General features: G+C 46.8%; 2 protein-coding genes across 9 annotated transcripts in view; one reads left to right on the top strand and one right to left on the bottom strand.

Annotated features, from left to right (window-relative positions):
- ctnnd2b (catenin (cadherin-associated protein), delta 2b) overlaps nucleotides 1-24,341 on the top strand; it is a 60,763-nt gene extending 36,422 nt beyond the window's left edge. For 3 of the 8 annotated variants that reach the window (XM_086129586.1, XM_086129591.1, XM_086129592.1), the window contains 15 exons: nucleotides 23-320; nucleotides 3,096-3,152; nucleotides 10,065-10,197; nucleotides 11,096-11,309; nucleotides 14,406-14,592; nucleotides 14,995-15,112; nucleotides 15,400-15,582; nucleotides 16,598-16,771; nucleotides 17,041-17,191; nucleotides 17,567-17,828; nucleotides 18,291-18,384; nucleotides 18,492-18,618; nucleotides 19,781-19,909; nucleotides 20,549-20,625; nucleotides 20,799-24,341. In XM_086129586.1, the coding sequence (XP_085985712.1) occupies nucleotides 23-320; nucleotides 3,096-3,152; nucleotides 10,065-10,197; nucleotides 11,096-11,309; nucleotides 14,406-14,592; nucleotides 14,995-15,112; nucleotides 15,400-15,582; nucleotides 16,598-16,771; nucleotides 17,041-17,191; nucleotides 17,567-17,828; nucleotides 18,291-18,384; nucleotides 18,492-18,618; nucleotides 19,781-19,909; nucleotides 20,549-20,625; nucleotides 20,799-21,062 (2,468 nt within the window). In that variant the 3' untranslated portion in view covers nucleotides 21,063-24,341. Of the gene's footprint in view, nucleotides 1-22; nucleotides 321-3,095; nucleotides 3,153-10,064; nucleotides 10,198-11,095; nucleotides 11,310-14,405; nucleotides 14,593-14,994; nucleotides 15,113-15,399; nucleotides 15,583-16,597; nucleotides 16,772-17,040; nucleotides 17,192-17,566; nucleotides 17,829-18,290; nucleotides 18,385-18,491; nucleotides 18,619-19,760; nucleotides 19,910-20,548; nucleotides 20,626-20,798 lie in introns of those variants that run through there. The other 5 variants (XM_086129588.1, XM_086129587.1, XR_015102876.1 and 2 more) reach the window with 5 other exon arrangements.
- Nucleotides 23,520-26,301, bottom strand: LOC147194887 (coiled-coil domain-containing protein 42 like-2-like). The gene has a single exon (XM_086129598.1). It carries the CDS (start codon nucleotides 26,288-26,290, stop codon nucleotides 25,388-25,390), a length of 903 nt encoding a protein of 300 aa, XP_085985724.1. The 5' UTR covers nucleotides 26,291-26,301; the 3' UTR covers nucleotides 23,520-25,387.
- Nucleotides 26,302-26,611: the final 310 nt, after the last annotated feature.

The following is a 26,611-nucleotide window of genomic DNA, read 5'->3' as shown; positions in this document are numbered from 1 at the left end:
TGCTCCTCTTCAACAACATTAGCGGTCAACCAACTGTACCAAGAGGTCCTCAACTATCTGCTCTGTCCCTACACTTTAGCCCCACCTTCCCCCGGTGTCGATCCAATCCCCTTGCAGCGAACCGGAAGTCAGAGTGCCGCTTCCACTTACCAAAGAGGCGGCTTTGCGACGGGAGGCGGGCCTGACTACAGCAACCCGTACCGCACGTTGCAGTTCTGCCCGTCCACCGAGTCGCCTTACAGCAAGTCGGGCCCGGCTCTCCCTCCCGAAGCGGCCCTGGGCCGCTCTCCGTCTGTGGACAGCATCCAGAAGGACCCGAGGTGAGTTCGCTTCCCTTGGAATGAGCTCTGGCTTTTTGATCAGGCACTTTGTTCTATTCCCTTCCCACTCTCACTCACTGAATTCACTGAGGTCCAGATTCACAGAATCCAACGTATCAAGACCCCACAAAACATTGGGCCACTTTGGCCTCTCGCACTTGGCCCCCCCCCACTGAATTTTAGTTCGTTTTTATTCCCGCACGATCAAAATAGCCCAATTGCGCTCCATGCTGCGTTAATCTTCATCAAGTGATTAGGGGTGTTCACACGGCACACATTTGCTCCGGCGCTGCACCGATGTATTTTGTTGCGATATATTTTGCACCGCAGCAAATTGTGTGGAGCGTTCACACGTACAAAGCCGCTGAGCGTGTCTGCACCGGCACAGCGTTGGTGCAGCCCCACTTGCGTTCACACGGCAGTTTCTGCAGCGGAGCAAAACGACAGAAAACAAATGAGCTGTCGTGTTGGTTCTTTTTAAAATGTATACACAACTCAAGCGACTACTAGACAGGCACGTCCTTCTCCTTCTCGGTCTCCGTGCCTTCTGCTCGAGAGTGACCGCCCCCGAAAACGTAAATTAACGATGACTTCAATGACACTCAGAAAAGCAAATACGTAATGCGCCAAACAGAAAATCAAGAGAGGAAATCACAAAATAAATTATATGGGGGGCGGGGGGTTGTGGACACACAACAAAGGAAAAAACTACACAAACAACTCCGAGACAGTCCAGTCTCCTACAAAAGGAAAGATGTTACCAGCCAAGTCTTGTGTCGTTATTAAACAAACACATGACGGAAGTCTGACAGAGCGCGAAAGCAACGCATTCCCGCCGTACGTAAACTCTTCACAAGCATTTGCTCTGGAGCAAATTTAACCCAGTTGCGTTCACACGTGCAAATTTACATCGGTGCTGCTTCGCTAACGAGCATTTGCTCTGGAGCAAATTTTTAAACCACCTCCCTGAGGTGGATCAAATTTGGTCCGGTGTAAGCTGTTTTCCGGGGCTACGCCGGAGCTAATTTGCACGTGTGAACGCTCTACTGGGGCAGCCCCGGCGTAGCACCGGACCAAATCTTGCCGTGTGAACACCCCTATTACGTGACCTGTAGGTGTGACATGACCCTGATGATAGATTGGAGACATATTGTGGAAGCTCCTCAAAAGATAATTGTCAGACGTTATTGGGAGAGCGTAATTCAAATTGAATCTGGGCTTTAGTTTGATGCACACATCACACCACATCTTTCACTGTCCTAATTTGCTTGACATTACAGATCACCTGCACACGGCAGAGGTCCAATTTCTTTGGGGTTTTTTTTCTTATCATGAGCATATTCTTTGATAATGAGGAATGTCCAGATCTCACATAACTGTGTACACGAGGGAGATGGTTGATGACGAAACAGCAGGTCTGGTTTTAGACATTGAGAGTGTGAAAAAAAAAGAAAAAAGAAAAGAATTCATTCGCAAACAAGTCCAAGATACAGCTGTAGTTTGGGAGTTTCCTCTCAATTTCCTAACGATTGAACAAACAAGCCGTCGAATGGTGACAAAAGCCAATTCGAGTTGTTTCTGCGTTCGAAATGTCAGCCGAGACCCACCGTCTTTTTTTTCTTCTTCTTTTTTTTTTTTTTGCACCATAATGTTCTTTCAAATGGGGCACTATCCCTCGAAGGGGTTGCTCATGTTGTCGCCATTGCCCTTTCCTCCTGCCATCATTGTTTCTCTGGGCTCCCACATTGTGTCTTGTTTGCTTCGGCGTGTCACTCGCGACAACCACTTGTATGCAAAAAATGTATGTGGCAAAGGGATGAATGAATAGTCACAGCTGATTGAAGTAGTGCGGCGAGATAATACAATCTGCAAACTGAACAACATTAAACTGAATGTGGGCCCATTAATGGCGGTGGTCCCCAAACTACGGCCCGCATTTTGTCCGGCCCCCTGAAAAATACCGGAGATCCATTCTCTTTTTTTTCTTTCAGTCTTACCACGTGATCAAGACTTGTACATGCATAGAACGTAATATTTTATTTCACCCTTCTGCGGTCTGTGCCCTATCTGAAACCCCTCCCTCGAAAAAAAATACAAAATGAAAATCCTGGACACACCTCGGTCAAATATAACAGATTTTTCGAATCAAAAATATTCAATTGTCTTTTAATCTTGCAAAGGGCCTTTGAGTGTTTTTTAATTGCTACACAAATAAAACGTATTATCATTAATAATGGCGAAAAGATTAGAGAGAGATCAGAGAAAAATAGATTCCTTTCATTTTTATATTATTTTTTTTCCTGTCAAGATCCCAGAAAGGATGAATATTTGATGATGTGTGGCTTTTTTGGAAAACAAAAAAAATGTTTCAACACCTTTGCGATCATCGCACTTTTTGGGACAAACTGACCCCGCCCCCTGTCAGAGAAGGGAAAAGCAATTTGGCCCTCACAGGAAAGAATTTGGCGGTAAATGTACAAAAGTTTGTTCATGGCTCCTCAAGTGAAATGCATTGTGGGGTAGCATCATCATTCAAGCGTTAACGTCGGAAAAAAAAAAGAAAAAGCCAACAACAACAACAAGCGTAACATGTCATCCTCCACCACCTGCTCTGTGTGCATGCGCTCCACCTCTTCCGCCACCGCCTGATAACCAAATGCTGAGAGAAAGTCAAGTCGAGTCGCTTTACTAATCATCATCACCGCACTGACAATTCCACTTTTCTTGCCAGACAGCCAACATATACCTCTCTCTTGTTTCTCTCTACCTCGATAGGTACGACCCCGAATTCCTTGTGTGGAATCAAAATCAAGCCGAGCAAAGAATGACAAAGTAATCCTGCTATTTATTTCTACATATTTATATCTACATTCTGTTCATCTATCTTACCTTTGTCTCATTCACTGAATGTGTCCATTTTCGCTTTATGACACAGACACAGGTGGTCAATGGGACATCTCCATTTGCATCATCACCCATGTACATTTTGCAGAGCAGAATGTCAAACAGGAATCGCCTTTAAATGAGCCCACTTTCCACTTGAAGACCGCAGATGCCGATTTGTCCTCGGCACGAAATTGGGGCGCGACATGACACTGGGAGAACGCCTTCTGCCCACTAAAATTACTCGGGACCTTTTCAAATAATTCAAAACAAATACCTCCGTCAAATCTTAATCGTGGGATTAGATATGTAACGAACGAGGCTATTTTCACATTTGGAGACAGGGTAACGGTCCATTATTGTAGTGCGGGATCACGCCACACGGTGGGGCCTCTCTGATTTACTATGTCCGTTTTCCTTACTTCCGAAGAACACTTTTTTTTTCAGTTATTTTGTTAAGAATTATCAGCTGTTTGCGGAAACTCGAAAAGTCTTTTCTCCTTCGGCTGTCCGACAGCACAAGTCCACGGCTGGCTTCCAACTCGGCTCAAAAGTTTGCGCCGAGGAATTTATTCTCGACAAAATAACAGTTCCTTTGATTCACCGCACGATACTTGTGAGCTATACCCGACCGAGCCCGTGACAAAAACAAAAAGTGTTCTCCGGAAGTTTAAGGAAAAGGTACGGAGTCCTAATGGCGTCCTAATGTCCTAATGTCCCATGTGGTCCAACTGGGCCTGAATGCCACAGTTGGACCACATGGGTCTGCAGGCTCCACGAACGACAACGGGGAGAGACTGTTGATGCTAACCAGTACCAACGGCCTCAGCATTGGCAACACCTTTTTTGAGCACAAGCGGATCCACAAAGTAACCTGGGTTTCACCTGGTGGCGGGACCCAGAACGAACTGGACTACATCTGCATCAACACAAGGTGGCGCTCGTTATTGCTCGACGTTCGCTCCCACAGAGGTGCAGATGTGGGTTCAGACCACTTCCTTGTGGTGAGTAAAATCAAGCTGAAGCTGAAGAAGGTGAAAAAGGTGCAGCCCAAGAGACCTTACGCAGTGGACAAGCTAAAGGATAACAACATCTCAGAAAGCTTCTGTGAGGAGTTGAGTAGGAAGCTCAAGGTATCACAACACCTTGCAAACATTGAGGAGCAGTGGAGTATGTTCTCTTGTGCCATTGCTGAAACTGCAGAAGCAGTTATCAGCAGAAAGAGGGGTACCAACAAAGAGAGATGGATAACAGACAACACCTGGAAGTTGATTGATGAAAGGAAAGTGGCCAAGATAAAAAGAGAACAAAAGAGGAGGCTCCGGAGCTGGAGGATGGAAGACGAGGAGTACAGGCGCTTGGACAGGGCAGTGAAGAAGAGTTGCAGGAAGGATAAAAGACAGTGGCTAGAAGAGAAAGCAAGAGAGGCACAGGAAGCAGCCGAGAACAACAACACGACGACCCTATACAAGATCGTGCGGGAGCTAACCAACTCCAGGAGCAGCTCTAGCGTGCCAATCAGGAGCAAGGATGGCAGGACACTTCTAAGCGACGAGGAGCAAGAAGCAAGATGGCTGGAACACTTCAGGGAGGTTCTCAACCAACCAATGCCTCCCGTGCTCTTCAATTTCGATCAAGAGACACCAGCTCCAGCTCTAAATATTACATCGAAAGAGATATCCGAGACTGAGGTTGCCAAAGCAATCAAGGGCCTTAAGAACAACAAGGCACCGGGACTCGATGAGGTAGCTGCCGAGATGTTGAAACACGGCCAAGACGCTGTTGTGGAGAGCCTTACCCACCTGTTCAACCTGATTTGGCATGCTGAAGAGGTTCCTGCCGACTGGAGACGTGGGGTCATTGTCACGCTTCCTAAGAAGGGAAACCTCGCAGACTGCAATAACTGGCGGGGCATTACACTGCTGTCAATCCCCAGCAAGGTATTCTGCAGTGTCCTGCTACATCGCCTTAAAGATGAAGTGGATAACATCTTGAGGGAAGAGCAAGCCGGTTTCAGGAAGGGAAGGTCTTGCGCCGAACAGATCTTTACCCTTCGAAACATCATAGAGCAGTGCCAAGAACTTCAGACACCACTCATGATCAACTATATCGATTTCAAGAAAGCCTTCGACAGCATCCACCGGGAGTCACTGTGGCAGATCGTCCAGCTGTATGGTGTACCCCTCAAGTACATCAACATCTTCAGGTCATTGTACCACAACTCAACCTGTTGTGTCAAAACCAACAGTGGCACAACTGATGATTTTGACATTGTCACTGGTGTAAGACAGGGTTGCATTCTGTCACCCCTACTCTTCATCATCATAATTGACTTTGTGATGAGGAAGTCCATCACAGGGGAAAAAGTTGGTATCAAGTGGGGAGGGAGCAGACTAGCTGACCTGGAATTTGCAGATGATTTGGCTCTGTTAAGTCACACCCAGCCCGCACTCCAGGAGTTGACCAACAATCTGCATGAGCACGGAGTTAAGGTCGGTTTACGAATTAGCCAGGAAAAGACCAAGGCCATGGCCGTCGGACAGCACCAGCACCTTCAACCACTCACTCTACACCAACATGACATAGAGTACATTGACAGCTTCACATATCTTGGGAGTAACATCTCAAATACAGGTGGTGTGGAGAAAGACGTCAACAGTAGACTTGGTAAAGCTGCGGGAGTGTTCCAACGCCTCCGCAACATCTGGTCATCGAAAGCCATCACTACGACCACCAAGCTACGCCTCTATATGTCAGTGGTTATCCCAACAGCGATTTACGCCTGTGAGACATGGATGAAGACAGCCAACATTACCAACAAGTTAGATGTCTTTCATCGGCGTTGCCTGAGATCCATCCTGAGGATCTCATGGAGAGACCACATCACCAACGAGGAGGTGATGAAGAGGGCAGGAGTGGCTGAACTGTCAGACATTGTCTCTGAAAGGAGAAGGAAAATGATCGGCCACGTACTCCGGCTGCCAAGAGAGAGACCGGCAAGTGTGGCCATGGACTGGATGCCAGAGGGTGGAAAGAGGAAGAGAGGTAGGCCAAAGAAGACGTGGAGACAGACTGCCAAAGAAGACCTCAGTGAGATGGGTGTCAGCTGGCATGGAGCAAGAAGGGTCGCCAGTGACCGGAACAAATGGAGGAGGCTCGTCGCCCAATGTTCCAAATAGGAGCGGGCGGAACTAACTAACTAACTAACTAACGGAGTCCTGAAGGCGACATGGAAGGAAAAAAAACAACTTTTTGCGTTCCCTCGCAATGATCGCGAGGGAAGTTTTTCTTCCACGTAGAAGCTCTGTAAAAAGGTGGCCAACTGATCTCGTAAATTAAAGCGGTGACACCGTGTGGCGTGATTCCACACTCTAATAATGGACCGTTACAACAGTGACTGAGCAGAATCTCTGTTGAGATCAATATTTCTCATTCTCTCCTTCGGCTGTCCTGCTAGCCCCACTCCCTTCATGCGCGTGTCTTTACATCTCTTGATTTATCCCCATCTTTTCTCATTGTCTGTGTGCTCTTGTCATTTCTGAGTTTATTGTGTGATTGATGCTGACAACGTTTTCTTCAGCTGCCATTTTAGCACCCGGATTTAGTTTTGTTCTGAAACTACAACTACCGTTTTCATTTTGTTGTGCGCACTCCAATTTGGCCTGTATACGTTATCTGGTGTCTTCTGACAGGATGAATAGCCGTCACTGAGTTATGACAAATAATCGGATGGATAAATGGATGGATGATGGGTTGGTTTGCTGATTGAGCGATTGATTTGTCGATCCATCGATTGCGCTCTGGCAGCTCAAGGCCCTTTGCTGCTGAGGCAACGGCTGACTCCATACGCTATCCTGTCATTTATGTATGCATTGTTGCTAAAGCAGTGAATCGTTTGTGCTCGACTTGATTTGACGCAGCCAAATGTTTGATTGTTTTTCATGCTCGTGTGCGTCTCGGTTCTCTTTATGGGTGTTTGTTGGTGTGTGTGTGTGACTGTGCGTGCGTGTGCAGACGTGCTATTCAGTGCCAGCCTCAGTGTGTGGCGGTTTATGTCAGTTAATCAAGCGTGCTGTCACATCTTAGCTCGCACAAACTGGTTTTCCTCATCTTCCGTGTTGGACATCCACATGTGAAAGTGGATGCTACTGTTTCCAATTGGAGGGTTTGGCCTGCTGTTTCTCATGAGTCCAAAGAAAAAACAGGCAATCGACATATAAATAGACGTTGCGCGCTCAAGTAATTCCATTTCACTGGATGAAAACTTAAAGTCACTTCTCCAAGTACTCATCATTCAAATGGTCAGTAAAAAATAAATAAATAAAAAAACCTTGAACCTCGATTGACCCAAGTTCGAAGTCGATCACTTCCAAATATTGTTTGTAGATAATCCGCTAAACCGGTGTTGTTTCATGTTTTTTGTTATGCCTTTCTATATTTTATTGTGCATGTTTGCTCCACCTATTTCGACCAGGGAATGAGTCAACCATCAACCCTTCCTACCCAAAGGCGTCAGTAATGGGAACACACAAACACAAAAAAAACCACACACAAAAACGCACGCAAGCACACACGCGCAAGCTAATACTGTAGCGCCGCCCCTGCCTGAAAGACAATCCTCTCCCACGAAACGTCTCAGCCTGCTTTGGGTGTCCTGCATTCTGACATCTTGAATTTTAGCGTCAACACACATATGTACCCCCCCCCACACACACACACACACATTCACAGCCAAGTGGCCATGAAAGAGAGCCCACCTGGTTGCTTAGAAACAACGAGTGAATTGACAGTCCGTCACTACTTTGTCCCAGTTCATTGAATTGCCAAATGAAACATTAAGCTCTCTTTGGTGATATACACACGCGAGCGCGCGCAGACACACACACACACGCTGATGTATTATGTAGCCATTTTGCCGAGGGAAAAACATTGCTTTCTCAAGAAAGAGTTCTTCAACTTCTCCTTTCTCGATCTCCTTTCCTTCACCTTGACTGCATTCCGCTTATGAGTCCGACTTTTGTTAGGAGTCGAGAAATCCGCGGGCTTAACGGCAGGGAGATTGAGGCTGCGCGTTCAACAAAAACAAGCTTATTTTTATAGTCCCCACAAAAGCTGATAGAAAAGAAAACAAGTAAGCACCACAGATCACTTGGCAATTGGCTCAATGTCCCTTGAAGTGAAACAATCGGGGATGAGGTCATTCATCTTGCCATCAACAGTTCAAGATTTTGGTGCAGTCATGCGAGCAGATTTATTCTGCTTCATTTCTGACAATAAGGAAGGCCGTGTGTTGAAGCACATCTGCTTCACCCCAAGTGAAGTCTTTCATTCGTGGCTCTAACATTGAGAAATCAAATCTGACCTCAAGGGACTACCTCGGGGGGTGCAAACTGCGGCCTGGGGGGCTTTTGCGGCCCGCCGTCCATTTTTCGGCAGCACTCCCAAAAAGAAAAATAATTTCACATGGGCCTCAGGGTTAGTTAAAAAAGTGAAGGTGGGCAGAGTGAGAAGGGAGGCTGGATTGTAGAACTTTTCTCTATTGTGGAAGACATAAATAAACCATTTATGATGAAAATAATAACACAATGAATCTTCAAAACCCCACAGTGAATAAAGATAAATCCTTTTTAGGGGCAAAAAATAGTTTCTTCTTCTCTCTGACTGATTGATGAAGAAGACATCACATGATTGATGCTCAACCAACTGTTTGAAAAATGGTCACCTCACAAGAGGTTTTTTTCTTTATGGGGGGTGTTCTGAACATGGAGATGGCATTCAGCAACTGTTCATCATTCATCAAGTGACTTTCCCTGAGCTGCATTCAAAACTTTGCCACGTGGCATCCACATTGCATTCTGCGCTCAGATTTTCAAACGCCAGCATGTCCACGGGGATTTGTCCAATGCCGCGTTCGAACTACAATGAGAGTCAGTCGCTTTACACTGAAGAGTGACAAATATATCTTGTCTGTCTGCACAACCAAAAAGTTTTCGAACTCTCCGAAACATTTACAGACGAGTCAAGCTGCGGCGAAGTATAACCCACTCAGATACTGAAACTCCGACCTGGCGGATTGTCATCGAGACAAAATGATTGCAAAATCTCGTCCTTCCGCTGTGTCCACTGGTCCGTAACTTTGCGATGCCAAATCACACGGACTGCGACAAAAAGGAACCATCCAGTTCCAGTGGATCCCAAGAAACTGGAGGCGTTTATCTCTTTCGATGATTGACGAGTCTCCCGAAAGAAGGAAGCTTGTCAATATCTGAGAAGCCCGAGCTCCCCTCTCATGTCTCACTTTCGCTTTATTCTCTCTTGTCACATCATTCTCACATTAATTATTTGTCTTTCTTTCATCGCACACACGCCTTCACCTATTTATAGGCCTTAGTGCGCTTGTGTGTGTGTGTTTGTGTGTATATGCACTGTAATTGTGCCTGTGAGCAAATTCATTAAGCAAACCTTTGGCAGGCTAAAACTAAAGTAAATGTGGCTATTGGAGGTCGTCAAAGTCTCATTTGCACCCGAAAGGACTTGCTCGTGTGGAATTTGCTTGCCGGTTTGCAGAATCGACAAGCCCCATGTGACCGTGACGCAGGCACGGTCGAGAAATGTGGCGAGACGGACAACCTGAAGGCATAAAGTTTGTCATGAAAAACAAAATAAAAATGTGTCCCGTTTCACTGTGAAGTCTGAGCAAAATGTCGAGAGACAACTTTTTTTTTTTTTTTTTTTTATTGGGACCAGAAACAGTTTGCTGCTGTGGAACAACTTTGACTTTCAAGTTTGACACTCGCTCTCAAAAAAGAAGAAAAATGGACAAACACGTAGTGCCATTGTTGTCTGTGTGCCTCCCCGCAGGGAGTTTGGTTGGAGGGATCCAGAGCTGCCAGAAGTGATCCAAATGTTACAACATCAGTTCCCATCAGTTCAGTCGAACGCTGCCGCCTACCTCCAGCATCTCTGCTTCGGAGACAACAAGATCAAGTGTGAGGTATTGACTCGGCGTTCCCCAAAACCGTTTTCTTTTTTTTTAATTCTTTGTATTACTTTTATAATTGTAGCATTTCTTTTACAAAAGCAGCAAAAGGCTTCATGTCTCGTGGTTAAAAAAAAAAAAAAAAAATCCGTAGAGTCGTCGAGTGTAACTGGTCTTCCTCGTTTAGAAAGACTTGACCAGTGGGCCAAAATTAGACAGCCTCGACCGTCCACACGTCCGTCGCCTTTGAACACCATTTGTTCCAATGACGCAACGCACAACATACCTACATGTGTCTCAGCAACATAAAACAAACATCAACACACGCTCATCCCTCAGGATCCCTTGGAAAACATCTGTCGCCATCACGCGCCTCTATGCAACTTGATGTCACGGTCTGAACCCCGCCCATGAATCGAAGGGATTGATTTGGGGCGAGCGTGCTTCTCCAAACAGCGTCCGCCAGCGCGCATTAAAAACCCAGCGAGAAAGCCGCGGCCGAGATTGTGTTGTGTGCGTGTCTCTCCCCATCCCCCAAATAGCCACGGGGAGGGGTTGCTGCAGGGCGCTTCTGCCGCTCATTCCGGCAGGGGCGATCTCGGTGCTCGTGGAACAGCATGAGTCGGGGGAAATCATACTTTTTGGAATGTGATGGTCTTTTCACGTCATTTAAAATGAAACGGCCATTTTATATTTTGAAACCCGAGAAACACTGCTCTTCACCTACGAACCATTTGTTTTGTTTTCACCAAGAAAATGTATTGTCACGGACGCCCGACCGAGAGGGCGACGGGCGCGGGAGGCTTTTTTTTTCAGTTCACACTAAGTGGTTAGTGGTGTCGGAATATTTTGTATGGTCACGTGACAGATGCAATGCCAAGATTCAGTCTTCTTTGACCTTTCTTGACCTCAGATCCGGCGACAGGGCGGCATCCAGCTTCTGGTGGACTTGCTGGACCATCGTATGACCGACGTGCACCGCAGCGCCTGCGGAGCTCTTCGGAATCTGGTCTACGGGAAGGCTAATGACGACAACAAGATTGCACTCAAAAACTGTGGAGGAATCCCGGCTTTGGTCCGACTGCTCCGGAAAACCACAGATGTCGAGATCCGTGAACTACTCACAGGTGACACGCACACACACACACACACACACACACACACAGGAATGTGTGTGTGTGTGCGTGTGTGTGTGTGTGTGTGTATTTATGTATGTATGTATGTATTTAGTAGGGAATTCATTTTCAGTATCCACACGTCCAAACATTTGATTCTGGCATTCAGTTCCATAGCGGTTCACCCTGGTCTGGAACTGTGTGTGTCTTACTATCTCTTTCAGACTCTTACATCTCCTTCAGAGTTTTTCTTTTTTCTTTCTCCTCTATTCCCTGCACCTTCCCATCTTGTGTATCAACTGAGCCTTTCTTCAGTATCGTGTCTTCCTCTTTTGGGCATTTTGAATCAGGATCCCAGCGGGGAGGGGAGCTGCCCGACTCCCACATACTGTACACAGCATGGGGGGGGAGATAAAAAAAAAAAAGCGCCAAGCAGGGAAAATGACCTCTGTTTTCCAATCTCTGTTGCACCTCTGGAGGTCCGTTTCCTGTTCAGAACAAAATGTGAAGTTTTGGGGAGCTACACTGTCAGCTTGAAGCAGCAGCAAATGAGCTGAGCTGATTACAACTGCACATATGCTGTGTTAATTCAAAACCAACAAGGTGTTCATTTTAACACCTGCCAAGTGTCAATAGGCATCCACACCAATCCATGTTAAAGTAACTGTGACAAAAGTTTGAATTGCTCCACACACAATCGGGTGTGACACGATCAAAATGTTGACAGTACAGTCATCAAAGAGAGGCGTTCTGTCACAACCGTTTTTAATTTTATTTTATTATTTTAAGACGATCTCCGAATTTTTAACACCAGCAGCTCGGCGCTTTGTTTCCTTGGGAAACCCGACATCACAATGCAGAAAAGAAGGCAATTCCTCCCATTCCTGCAGTGGGTAAATTGAACGAAAGACACAGTGTGATGATCCCGGTGGGGGGGCTCATTTCCTAAAGGATACTTGAGAGCGTAACGGCATAAAAACACAAAACGAGATGCTGCTGTTTTTGACGACGCGTTTAAGAAAAGCAAGCATTAAAAATAGCCATCCGGCCTTTGTGTGGAGGAAAGAAGATGCGGCGCTTCCATTACAGGAGGCAACTCACACCGATGGGCCGCCATCAATTCATCAAAATTTCATCAAGCCAGTCTCAGTGAGTAATTACTTTGGTATTCTACCACCATCAAAGAAATGTCAAGCTGAAATGCAAGAATGTCAGCTGCACCAAATAGATGATGGATGCACCCCAAAAAAAAAAAAAAACAACAACAAAAAAACTAAACTTGTTAGCCTTTCAAATATAAACCCCTTATTTCCCTGAATCCCTATAACAAGGAAGGCCTTTTCGCACAGGATCCCGACCTCAATCCCATTAAACAGTTTTCGGGATCAAGTAGAACAAAAAAGGGAAGCCGTCAGTTCATCTATAATGTCCAACAACGGTGACCGCCGTTCTGGATAAATGGACCCAAAAAAAAAAAATCATGCTCAAGTGAACTGACAGCGTTTGGATTGTGCGCCAACGCCGAATTCAAAGCCGATCAGGGTGAAGTCTGGTGAAGACCATGCGAGACTTTGCTCTCCAAGGTCATCATTTGGTCAACAGGAACTTCGGAAACTGATGATGACGATCTTTTTTTCGCACTTGACTGCTGATCCCCCGTCGCCGAACACGTTGGAGGGCCCGTCGATAGCGGTTTTTCAACACATGACGCCCAAACCTCCCTGAAGTGTGGCAATTAAACTGATTTCATTTGGGGCGGGGGGTTCACGCCACTATTCAACAAGCAGGCATTTGGGAGGCAATAGCTTCAACACATTTCCCTTGCGCAGACTCCCGCCCGTCGTATCAAAATGACAAATGGTGGCGCCAAATGTCCGACATGCAAAAAGCCTGCAAAGAAACTTCAAATCTCAATAGTCAGCTTAAGAGATGCAATGCGCTGTTGAGGGATGGAGAAATGAGATTGCGGCGTGAATGACAGCCCGAATGAAAGCTGCGGGACGGCTTCAGAGACAAAGAAAGCCAGCCGACATCTTCATTTCCCCCTCTCTCAATACAGCGGCACATCTGTAACCTCCTGCTGCCACTCATGATGTAAGACTGAGGCAATTAACCCCCTTCATCACTGTGTGTGTGCGCACGCGTGCGTGTGTGGGCGGGTGCAAACGTGTTCGATCAAAGATAAAGACCCACTCTGCCCTTCTCCTCAAGCGGATGATGTCATATTGCACAATCGCAAAGAGGCCGGCCAAGCGGATGATTTTACTCGGGATGATATTTACATCACTGAAATGCTTCACTTTTCATGATAAGAACAGCACAAAGAATTGACTCTGGCCTGGAAAAGGTACCCCAAACGGGACCCTGGAAAGCAACCAAATGCAGAGCTAGCGCACCCATTTGGTAGCATCCCTGTCACGGCCGCTTTGCCTTCCGCGATGAGGTGATCGCAAGAGAAGACGCCGCGGGCCCAGCTCATTAATGTTGCGGAGACGGCAGCGAGTCATTTTCGGCTTCCTTCCGACCGCCCGACACTGCCACATCTCCGAACATTGATCTCTGAGGGTTGTAATGAAAGCGATTGAGAAGGATGGCGCTTCATGCCGACGTGAGCAAGGATGGACACATTCCAACATCCAATTACACGGGCGCATTCCTCAGATACGGCCGCTGATCTTCAGCAAACTGAAGGTCAACAAGAACGGCTGCTGTAAATTTCTGCCATGTGATTCGACTCGCCGGCATGGCTGATATGACGGTAATAAGGGAAAGATCGTTGACCCGAAGAGAAGCGCCCGAAGGACGTGAAGTTATCGATAGCCTTTTGCGAAGAATGGATGCATGTGTTTTAATGCCGATGGCAAAACATTTTTTTTTTCCGTACGTCCCAACAATAACACACACTCGATTCAAATTCATCCATCTTCCGCATGGGACTTTGGCAATAAATGATGAGATGGAAATAATCTGACCAAACCTCTGGAAATTGTGCTCACATAAAACCCCCCATGAGAAAAACGCATCCTCCTCGTCATTCGAAATCGCATGGCACCGTCGGCTCGGCTCTTGTTGTTTTTCCTACACTGACTTTTCGTCGGTCTCGTTTAGGCGTCTTGTGGAACCTGTCGTCATGCGACGCCCTGAAGATGCCTATCATCCAGGACGCCCTGGCCGTCCTGACCAATGCTGTGATCATCCCCCACTCGGGCTGGGACACCTCGCCCCATACGCAAGAAGACCGCAAATTACATCTGCACTCCTCCCAGGTCCTCCGCAATGCCACCGGCTGCCTCCGGTCAGTAACTCGAAAACAACGCTCTCTCTTGACTGCGCGTGCCGAATGTGAGCATGCCCGACTTATTCCAGCGTCACTTGACGGTGCGTTTTATTTCTCGGAAAATGGGTGTAGGGGGGGTGGATCTTTCACATTGTGACTCCTTTGAAATCACGCTGTTTAGTTTGTCGACCAGTTGACAAAGCACAGAATCCAGTGGCAATGACCCACGCATAAAAACTAAAAGTGTTGAGGATGGGAGAATTTCACACATGTAAAACGGTTAAACGGCACACCGGCACCCCACACAGACATTTCTTCATTCATTTCTCTTCAAGAGTGTGACGTTTCAAAGCTTCGGAGTGTTATTCGTGTTTGTGTGGGTCATGTGTTCTTTGGTATTTGTGTGTGTGCGTTCGCCAGCAATGTGAGTTCTGCAGGTGAGGAGGCCCGCAGGAGGATGAGAGAGTGCGAGGGTCTGACAGATGCTTTACTGTACGTCATCCAGACTGCCCTGGGGAGCAGTGAGATTGACAGCAAGGTAGCGCGCGCCCACACACACACACACACACACACACACACACACACACACACACACACACACACACACACACATATATATATATATATATATATATATATATATAACACTTCAGACTCCCTCTGCATTTGAACAAGGGTGTGTAGACTTTTATATCCACTGTATGAATATACCGTAAGATTCTCTGCGCTCAGCATCATTCTACCTTGATCGCCATTCATCCTCCTTTTGGGTTGCACCTCTCTGTCAGTCGTGACTTTTTCCTTTTCTGTACTCATCTCCGTCAGACTGTGGAGAACTGTGTGTGCATCCTGAGGAATTTGTCATACCGTCTGGCTGCAGAGACATCTCACAACCAACAAGGGGGCTCTGAGGAGCTGGATGGCCTCTTATGTGACACTGGTGGGAAAGACGCGGAAAGTTCAGGATGCTGGGGCAAAAAGAAGAAGAAAAAGAAGGGGCATGACCAGGTCAGGCGCTCCATTCACTATTATTGGGTGTCATGACGCAGGGCGAGATCTGCTGGCCCAAAAACAATCGTGATAAGAACACCATTCTCATCTACACTTGACTTCCAGTAATGAATGGCCGACTCGCCAAGGTATGCCTCTGCATTTCAGATGAACTCAAGAAGATTATCGGATTATCGAACCGAATCGTAGCGCTTTACAATTGGGGTGTCTTTGACTCCCATCCCACTCCGTGTATGGAAATATCTAACAAATTGACTTTTATGAGAGAAAGCGTGATTTTTGAGCTATTTTATCTGGTGCTCCATCTTCGTGCATTCTGATAATAAGCAATCAGAGGCACATTCTGGCTGAGTGGCAGACATCTTTTCCACTTGGAGAACATCGGCAGTGGAGAGCCCACCATATCCGGTGTGTGAATCGTCAATTAGTCTTAATCTCACGCCCTTTTCATTTCAAGCAAAGACAGAATGAGAGAAACGGTAATATCCAAGCAGGTGTTTTAACTTGCATTTGTCAAGCAAAGCCTCAACGTTTTTGGGGGGTGGGGGTTATAACTGATCTCACAAGTAACCCGATGTTCACGTTTAAAAAGATGAAAACAAACTCCTCGCTTTCATATCTTACAACATCTGCGTGTCACCACTCCAGTGCAGCTGAAGCCAATTAGCACAAAGTGGCTCAGGGAGCTCTTATTGGAGGGGGGCCCATCCTCCTCTCTGAATAACTGGGGGCAATTCCAAAAAAAAAAGGATACAGGACAGTCGAGAAGTTGCTTACACGGGAGGAAGTGCTGGATATAAATGTTCCAGATCACAGTTTGGTTCACAGTCACAGCACAGTGTTCACTCACGCCATCATCAAAACAACAATGGCGGACCGCAGGGAGGCAAAGGAGGGCCACTACAGATCATAAATATGCATAAACAAATACATCGTTGACAAAGTCTGAGATGTGGGGGGAGAAAAAGGCATGATGGCTAATCTCGCCTTAACTCTGCGTCATTTTTCCCAGTGGGACGGTGTCGGTCCATTTCCAGACTTGGCGGAGCCCCCGAAAGGCATTCAGATGTTGTGGCATCCCAGTATCGTCAAGCCCTACCTTACCCTGCTGTCTGAATGCTCCAACCCGGACACCCTGGAGGGAGCAGCCGGTGCGCTGCAAAACCTTGCAGCTGGGAGCTGGAAGGTAGAACCTCCAAACGACGTGTGCATTGAAATCCACAAAGAGCCAGAAAGCTCCCTTGTCGAACACACTGGGGAAAATAGAGCTCCATAAGCTCCGCATCTGCCATCGTCATGATAACCCCGCCCACCGTCCCCTTCATTTTCTGCACATGCTCTAAATGACAATACAGTATTTGGACTTCACTTGTGTACCTATAAATGGCAAAACTGGTGGTTTACTGGTGCTGCGTGCACCTCTGACCGTCTTCCTCATTTTTTGTCCCCATCCAGTGGTCGGTCTATATCCGGGCCGCAGTGCGTAAAGAGAAGGGCCTTCCAATCCTTGTGGAGTTACTGAGGATCGACAATGACCGAGTGGTGTGTGCCATTGCCACTGCCTTGAGGAACATGGCTCTGGACATCAGAAATAAGGAGCTTATTGGTAAGTGACTGGCTGAAATGAGGGGGGTTGGAGCACGGCCTTGACCGGGTCAAGGATCCTCAATTGGAAGGTTTCCCGACCCCGTCAGCTGTTTTTAAGACACGTCACCACTAAGTATTGACAGCGCCGATGAAGGCTGAAGCAACAGCCGAAACTGTCAGCCAGGTCAGAGTTTTTCTCTCCCCCCCCATCCCCTCCCAAAACAAGACCACTGTCTGGAAAAAAAGAAACCTTCAACCTATGGGATCTTTCCAATTCATGAGGAGGGCTTCAATCTGAGAAGAAATTGCTCTTTCCGGAATGAAGAAAGTTTGCTTTCCATCTTTCTGTCCTCAGTCCAACTTATTGCGCCGTTTTCCCCCACTGTGACAACAGGTAAATATGCCATGAGGGACCTGGTGCACCGGTTACCCGGTGGCAGTACCAACAACAACGGCAGTAGTGGCGGAGGATGCGGCGGCGGTGGCGGTGCCAACAGTTGTGCTCTGCTGGGGAAGACCATGTCGGACGACACGATCACAGCTATCTGCTGCGCTCTGCATGAGGTCATCACCAAAAACATGGAGAACACCAAGGCCCTGAGGGACGCCGGCGGCATAGAGAAGCTCATTGGTGTCGCCCGAAGCAAAGGAGACAAGTAAGTGCAATGTTATTCCCAAGACACAGAGCACATTGAAATAGGTTGTTGTTGTTTTTTTTTTTTTTATGAAGTTTGTCATTGGCTTTGTGGCCCCATATCATCAATAGGTGGTTTTAAATATGTACTTTTTGCTGCCTTTGGCTTTTTTTTTCAATGCCCAATTGGCAACTCTTTGGAATCAATGGCAATTCGTGCATAACCCTGGTGTCACGGTGAATTTTCAAATGAAAGAAAATAGACTCAATAGCCTTTTTTTGTTTGCAATCGACAGTATGTCCAATCAAATCATCCAAAATAATGGGATCGACAAAACTGGATGGCATTTCCTGAGACCAGTAAGGCCGTTGAAAAATTGTTGGATGAGCAGCGCAGATAATAATTTCTATCGTTCAACCTCCTCTCCCCTTATTACAAAAGTCAGACTGGCTTTATTCTCTCTTGTTTTTCTCCTCTCTGCTGAATTCCCAGACATAGTCCCAAAGTGATGAAAGCGGCATCTCAAGTGCTGAACAGCATGTGGCAATACCGAGACCTGCGCAGCCTTTACAAAAAGGTAGATACAGCGGTCTAATTTGCTGATTTCCCTCCACTCGCTACAAACGGAGGCATTCACCGCGAACGCTTGTTCTCACGTTTTCTTTGTCTCGTCCTTCTCTCCAGGACGGCTATTCGCAATACCACTTTATCGGCTCTTCTTCCACAATAGAAAGGGACAGGCAGCGGCCTTATTCTTCTTCTCGTACGCCGTCCATCTCACCCGTGCGGACCTCACCAAACCATCGATCAGGTGAGCGTGAATCCTTTTTCTCTTCCTCACGTGTCCTTGGCGCCATATCTCAGAACAAGTGTTTGTTGATCAGATTGGATTTCTAGATCGATTCAGATTCGATACACTGAAGAACGTTGTAGCGGTGAAAATGTTGCCGACGGGGTACGCTGACGAGAGGTCGGACGATATCGGGCCCGAAGACTGCCTTAGAATTGCTAAAATGTGAAATTGAACAAACGTAAAGCACCTCAGGGGCTTATGGTAGAAGGACATTTTAAAAAGCTGACTGCTGAACATTTCCCTCACACTGTTTGGATTTGAGCTTTATTTTTAGCGTTGTTCTGTCACTTTTTATCAGCATGCAAACAGACGTTGGCAGTCAAATTGCGCAGTACTCACTCAACAGCCAATTATTGTCGACAAAAAAAAAAATACCTTGATGAGAAATGGATTCACCATATGATGGTTGTATTTTATCGTCAGTGTCCTGTGTTAAATAGCACAAATGATGTCAAAAGGGTCAAATCAATTTCCACGTTTTCAGTGAGTACACCGGAAAGACAGACAAGTGCCTCAATTCCAAGTTCCCAGCCGGGAACTGAACGCATGAGCTGCTAGGGCGCTGACTGCTTTCTGGAGACGGCCCTGTCATCACCTCCTCCACTTAGCAGATTTGGCACATTCTCCTCTGGTCTCTTGTGGGTTCTCTTCTCATCCCGCGGCCTCCAACCCTCTCGGTTGCAGCGCGGGGTGTGAATGCGAGCGTCAGCGGGCGTGTGTCTCTAGATGGAAAGCCTCTGATTGCTTCTGATAAATGTCAGATGAGAGTCTCCAAAATGATCGATGGCTTGCAGAGGAAAAAAGATCAATAATGCAAACGTGCATATGTATTATGAACGAAGGAAAATACTGGGGTAGAAAGGACTTGAGCTTCACCTAAAATCACACAATGGAACAAACTCACAGAATATCAACACATAAAAGGCTCGTCGACTTATTTTCTGCCAGAGAAAGTGAATCTGGCACTAAGTGTGGTTCGCATAAAGGGAAATGACTCTTTCTTCCATAAAGAGCTTCAATTGCTATGTGCTTTGCTCTAAAAAAAATTTTTTTAAAAACAACAACAACAACCACCACCAATGCTGGAACGATGGTTCAAGACGTTCCACGTGTGTCACAGCAAGTGCGCCAGCGTCACCGAGGGATATGATGGCGCTGAAGGAGAGGAAGAAAGACTATGAGCTGACCGGCAATGCAACGTACCGCGGGAACAAGGGTGAACACACGTCCCGCAAGGATGCCGCCATGGGTAGGCCAAATCGCAATCGCATTTTCAATTTTCCAGCCACTTGTAATGGGAACTGCGTTCAGGGTTGCCGCCGGGGATTCCAGTCCCTGGAAATCAATAAATGCATAAAGCAGCCCGCTGTCAGTCACGGATGCATGAGCACTGGAATCAACCTAGGAGGCCGTGTTTTGTTTGCCTTGGAGATTGTCAAAATAGATGCAACCGCAATGGCTGACCAATCATCCGGGACCGTAATCTATTTTTTTTGTGCTGGCCAAACAAACAAGAAAAAAAAAAAATCTTCAAGTGTGCACTGACATAATGAGCAGGAAGCACAAGAGAATTCCCTGTTCTTATGACGATCAAATCATGACAAGGGCAAATTCATCTCTGCCCTCCACTGTGCAGGAAATTCGAATGCCGCTAACTTGAGATTGTTGCTAACATCAAGACCGCAGTTGGTGTCGTTGAAAGTCGGAGAGTCGGGGAAAAAAAATGAGCAATAACCTCTGTTGCTCATCTGAGAACCGCAGACTCATTTTTGGGCGCAGCCTTTTACATGACGTTAGTTTGATCATTCACTTAGGATAGTGGGAAGGTATTTTGAGATGGCCCAGCAATGCCGTCGTGAACGGTTCATCTTAATCGCTGTCTCCACAGGTCCGCTCTCCAGTGGTTCTTCAACTCTACACCGAGGAGCTTATGTGTCACCCACCGATGACCTCAAGTATAACCAGGTACAAACGCCTTTTCGTGGGAGGACCACTGACGAAAACAAATCATTCGACTACATTGATCGCCACAAGCACCCACCCCCCTCAGCAATGTTTACAGTCATTCTCCCCGTGCTCCCGATGCGCTTTGTCCCGCTCTTCCCTCTCAAGAAATTCCACATGTCTTCTATCTGCAGGTCTCATCTCAAGGATTGCCTTCAGAGCCCTACCCGCCTTTCCAAAATCCTCCCCCAAATGACAGCGGCAGCTATGAGGACCAGGCCTTCTACGAGAACCAGGTTCATGCGGGGGGGCGCCCCCCGCAAGGTGAACTCAACATGCACTTGCAGGGCCTGAAGTCCACCGGAAACTATGTCGACTTCTATTCGGCCTCTCGGCCCTACAGCGAGCTCAACTACGAGACCAGCCACTATCCGGCCTCTCCGGACTCCTGGGTCTGAGGGCAAAAGAGAGCCGGGGGAGGAACAGAGCGGGAAGAAGACATGAAGTAGGAAAGATACCCCCTGCCCCCCCCCCCCTCGCTCCCTGTTCTGTCGTTCCAAAGTAGCATCATAGGTAGCAGGACATCCCAGGCGCAAGACAGGGTCCAAGAGCGGAAGGAAACTGAAAGGACACTGGAACTCCATCCGGAGACGTTTGAAGAGGAGGAGGCAAACAAAATGACCGGAGGGCGGCGGAAAAAGAGGCCTTGCATGTGCATGCACACCGACACCAACGAAACCGAACGACACCTTTTTCTTTCTCTCTTAAGTTTCTGACCAAACTGCGAGCAAGCCCGGCAGGTTGAAAGAGAACGGCGTGCCGCGTTTGCGGGCCGCGGGAGGAAGAACAGGCGTGGTGAAGGCACGACCCCCCCCCCCAAAAAAAAATAAAAATAAAAAGAACGTGGCAAACACACGGAGGTGAAGGCGATGAGTGGAAAGATGGAAAGGCGTGAAAGTTTTTCCGAGAGCGTGTGGAAGTCGTGACGGCTGGCTGAGAGAAACCTTTGTACATATGTGACATAGCAACACGGCTATTAGTCATGTGAAGCACAAGAAGCAGAGCCGTAGGACGTGTAGGACATCTGAGATACCAACGTTTTTTTTTTTTTTTTTTCCTCTCCCTCTCTGTGGCTTCAGCGTGATGTATCCTCCTCTCGGGCAAAGATTGCTATCGGAACCTTGGCTTTGTAATCATATGTTGATTTGTTTGTTTGTCTTTCTTTTCTTTGTGCTTCTACTTTATAAATTCTTGGTTGTATAGTATTTGATGTACACTGTACATTTACTGGCAATGCATTGTGTATTTGTACATTGCAGTATTACCTGAGTCAGGCCTGCACCACGTGGGGCTCAGCTCACCTCTTCACAGTCCTGTCACTGTACCCTACGCACGTGCACGCACACACACACCCACACACACACACACACACACGCAGTAAAAATGCCCATGAAGACATAAATTAGAGAGTGGGTTAACAGTGCTCCACTGACTGCCTTATATCTCGAGTTCCAGTAGGATCTATTTGACAGGAATGCATTCGTACCGCCGTTTATTTGTAGGTAAATAAAGCACGACTGGAGCATATTGTTAACCCTGCAACGATCGCCTGGTCAGATTCTGAGTTCAAGTCAAAAGACTGTTAGATACTGAGTGACGTGAGATTCATTTTTCGCCTTTCTCGCTCATCTATGTGAGTGAACAGGATTGTTTATCATGGTGAAAAAGATTCCGTCTAATTTTCCCCGAGTTATACACTATGTTGTCACCTTTTTTTTGGGGGGGGGGGGGGCACATTTTCTGAACAAATTCAACATTCACACATTCCATTCACTTGAACTCACATTATGGATATGAGGAATTACGGCCCTAACTGTTTGTGATGAAGATGGCAACGTCCTCTAAACTCCACAATGGAATTCTTATTTTAAGTGCTGCCACCTCATCCATCCATCCATTTATCGATCCGCTTGATCCCCACGAGGGTCGCAGCCGTCTTCGGGCAGCAGGCGAGGGACACCCTGAACCGGTTGAAGGCCCCTCGCGGGGCACGCAGAGACCAACAAACCATTCGGGCTCACAAAAACGCCTAGCGACAATTTGGAGTGATTGATTAACCTGTCGTGCGTGTTTTTGGAATGTTGAAAGAAACCAGCATACCCGTAGAAAAGCCACGTAGGCACGGGGAGAACATGAGAAAGACGCGCTAACCAATCGCCCACCGTGGCCGCCCGCTGCCACCTCATCTTGTCTTTATTGCAAGGATGACGCGTCAATGTAGCTTTGATTTAGCCACACCCAGAGAGTGAACTTGCAACTCAAGCGTCGTGATCATTATTTCGAGATAGGTCGTCCATATTCAATTGGAGGATGAAAAACACCTTCTGAAACCCGGAACGGGGTGCGAACACGGGTAGACGGCCAAAGACACGTTCTCAAAGTACGATTGTTTCCGTGTGCGCATTAAAGAATGAATGTCAGACTGGATAACTGTTATCGAAACAATCACGATGGCCATGCAGCGATCGAGATTGACGACTCGCATGAAGACAGGGCAAAAGCGACTGTTTCTGTATTTGTCCTTTTTTTTTTCTTAATTGATCCCTCCTTCAACGCCACAGCGCCGCCTCTTTTAGAGCCAGTGAGCCCTTTCTATCTCGTGCTCGGCGTGTACATCCTAGTGCCAAACAAGGTTTCTGCCACCCCAGCCCCAATTGTGGAGGGCAGGGAACACATTTCATGCTTTCGTCAGGACATTTGCGCATTTGACTTTACCACCTTGGAAATGTTTTGTCCATTATAATTTTTTCTTTTTTTGGTTTGGTTTGTTTCTTTCTTTTCTAAATTGTGTACTACTGACATGAAAGTTGTGCAACTGCACTGGGACCAGAGAGCATTACTCACATCAACAAAAATATTTTTAAAAAATAAATAGAGAAAAAAAAATGAAACAACTGCGTTAAAAACAAAGAACTGTACAAAATGTGTTTATTTCTGTGTGATATCATGTTTGAAGTACAGCAAAACGTTTTGGAGAAATGGCTCGCAATTACTTCTTGGTAGATTATGAATAGAGTTCAGTCCATAGAGTATGAATATATATTATGGAAATATCTACTTTTTACGTGCAAATGTGGGTGTCACAGCGGCAACATGGTGGCAAAAGACTTGATGTGGGATGTTCACTTTTTGACTTTGCCGGTCAACGCACTGAATTGTCGACTTTTGTGTGGTAACGTTGCTATGTGGAGTAGATTAGCTCATGGCTTACGGAGCCGCGTCGTCACTCTCAACACGGATGACTCCAAAGTTCTTGAAAGTGGACTGTCGGATGGGAGCGACAGCAAATCAAATCAAATCATGACAACGTTTGAAATTGTTCCCGCCCTCAAACGCAAACCAATGAATCGGTGGCATCAACTTAAAGTGAGTGCACGGGTATTTTGTCACCAATTAAGCTGAAACTAAATTGTGATTTTGTACAACTTGACAATGCTCTTTCTCCCTGTTAACTGTTTTCTGAAGGCTTCGCATCCTGGGAACTAATCTGATCCTTGACAACGTTGTATCAGTCATTGTGATCCCGTGGCAGTAGAACTCACGGCAAGGACTTTGTCGAGCTCCGATCTTGGTGGTTTCCAAACCAAAACCTGTTTTCAAAAGAGAATTGTGAATCTTTATATGCCTCAAACTGATTGCAACTGCTCCAAAATATAAATGGTCCATCGAAGAGGAAACTGCGAGTTGTTTGTTTGTTGCCAGATCAGATTTCTGTGTTCACTCATTTAGGAACAACCAACAAGAACATGCAAGTTCACAAAACCTTTAGCCATTGACTTATTACTTCCGGTCGTCCGGGTGACGACTATCAGAGGAACTCAAGTCCAACCTGGGACATAGCGAATCTGTCCCTTCTAACGAGAGTTCGTTGGAACCCTTTCCAATAAAGTGGCCGCCAACTACCATCTATAGTACTTGTGTGAGCATTTATAGATGTAAAAACATGAACCTGTGATCCAGTCTCGACTACAAATAATTTTATGACGACCAGCAGTAATGATGGAAGTACGGCGCATATTGTTTGGCCAGAGAGAGAAGACGGAAGGGAAGCTGTACTCCACAGATAGAGGCCACTGGCGTTCCAAACAATCAAGGTCTACTCTCAGCAGAAAAGGGACTCTGTGCAGTCGCCTTCGTCTGTGCCGCTGCAAGGCACTCACGGGCGGAGCCAAGATGAGGGCTAATGCCGCAGTTAAGCTCGTTGATCAAACATCAGGGTAGTGATGCATTTAAGAAGACAAACTGGTGGAATATCGATATTGGAGCAGGTGTGTTAGTTTTTACTAGGTTTTATTTTTTACAAACATGCTTCATTTCAGTTTCGTTTTTTTCAGTTGTTTTAGGAGCGTTATCATGTTCCCGCCTTGTTTTGGTGTCCAGCTGGCAGGTGGGCGTTACCTCACGAGTCACACCTGTCTTGAATCGGGCCTCGTTACCTGCCTGCTTTATAAGCCAGGCCGAGTGCCGAGCTTTTGAGATGTTCTTGACATTTGTCTTTTTTTGCCTAATAGCCTTGCCTCCTTAGCTCATAATATTTTTCTTCCAACAAGCATTTTCCTTGTAATGTAGTCTTTTCGGGTTTTTTTGCATCCCAACTTCCAAAGTCTTGAGTGGCGACCCCTCTTCATTGCAATGTCTAATTCCGGTCAATGTCATGAAATATTGGTTTCCAAGTATGTGGGACGGGGGTGGAGGTGGACAGAAAAGAAGGCTGCCGTGGGGTTTAGTTTTCCGCTTTTGCATTGGCTTCATACTCTTTCAAAATCTCAAAGTGGTCCAGCATGAAGGAGTGGATATTTTCCAGCTGTTTCTCCGTCTCGTTCAAAGCCAGTCCCTGCTTATCGCATACTTTGCCACCGATCATCTCGTAGAGACTGAGGATGGACATCTTAATCTGCGCCAGCAGGTTGAGTTTCCTGGACGCGGTTTCCTCGATGCGTTTCCACTCTTTGAACCAAAATTCCACCTTGATTTTGGATTCAAACAATTCGGGCATGAGCTGGGTGAGCTCCATATCGAGCTCCTGCCTTTCCAGCTCGTACTGTTTTTGCAACGCGATCTGCGTTTTCCTCTGCTTGTTGGTCTGCTCGTAGGCTTCGCCCTCCCTCTGAGACAGCTGGTCCTCGACGCTGTGAAGACTCTCGATGTGATCCGTGAGCGCCTCCTCATCTTCGAACGAAGTCATGCCGACCAGCGTGTGCATGAACTGCTGATAAATACTGTGTTGGTGCATGACGTTCAGGAGCTCCTGCTTGGACTCCCTCAGCTCGGCACACTCCACCATCAGATTCCGGATCTCGGTCTCCTTTTGAAGTGCCACTTTTTCCTCGTTGTCCGCTTTGGCTGAGGCTTGGTCCACAATTTCGTCGGCGAGAAATGGATCCCTGCTTAAGAACAGCTCCTCCACGTCGCTTATTACTTGCAGGAGCTCGTTCTCCCGCGCTTTCAAAGCCTGAAGCTGGTCCAGGAGCTGCTCTGACTGCGCCTCGAGATCTTTCTCCTCCCGCCGTATCAGGATTTCCTTGTAAATGTCGTCCCATTCCGTCGACCCTTTACCCTTTCGCGTCTGGGGAACCTGGCGAGGGTTTCCTTGGGAGGGCTTTGGCTTCACCTTTTTTTTGGACATGGCGCCTAATTAGCTTGAATATTGAGTACTCCGCAGAAGACACTTATCGGTCGTGTATATCATTTGCGTCGACACTAGTGTAGTAGACAGCCTTGGACTCTACAATATGATGTACAGTGACTCGGAGATGCGTAGCGACACTCCGTCGCCTCTTCCCCGACGCTGATGTTTTGATGTGTTTGGCACTCCTCTAAATAATCAGACACTCCTTATGACACCGTAATGATGAGTCAAAGGTGTGATGTCATCGCACTTTATAGGCACGATCAGGAAGCCTCCCCCGGTGGACTTTGGGCGAAGGCAGACCACAGAGTGGACGAC

The sequence above is a fragment of the Hippocampus guttulatus genome, chromosome 14 (assembly GCF_054856545.1).
Source record: "Hippocampus guttulatus isolate MCC_2025c chromosome 14, RoL_Hgut_1.0, whole genome shotgun sequence".
Taxonomy (NCBI): Eukaryota; Metazoa; Chordata; class Actinopteri; order Syngnathiformes; family Syngnathidae; genus Hippocampus; species Hippocampus guttulatus.
The sequence above is the reverse complement of the archived record's forward strand: the minus strand, read 5'-3'. Positions and strand labels throughout refer to the sequence as shown.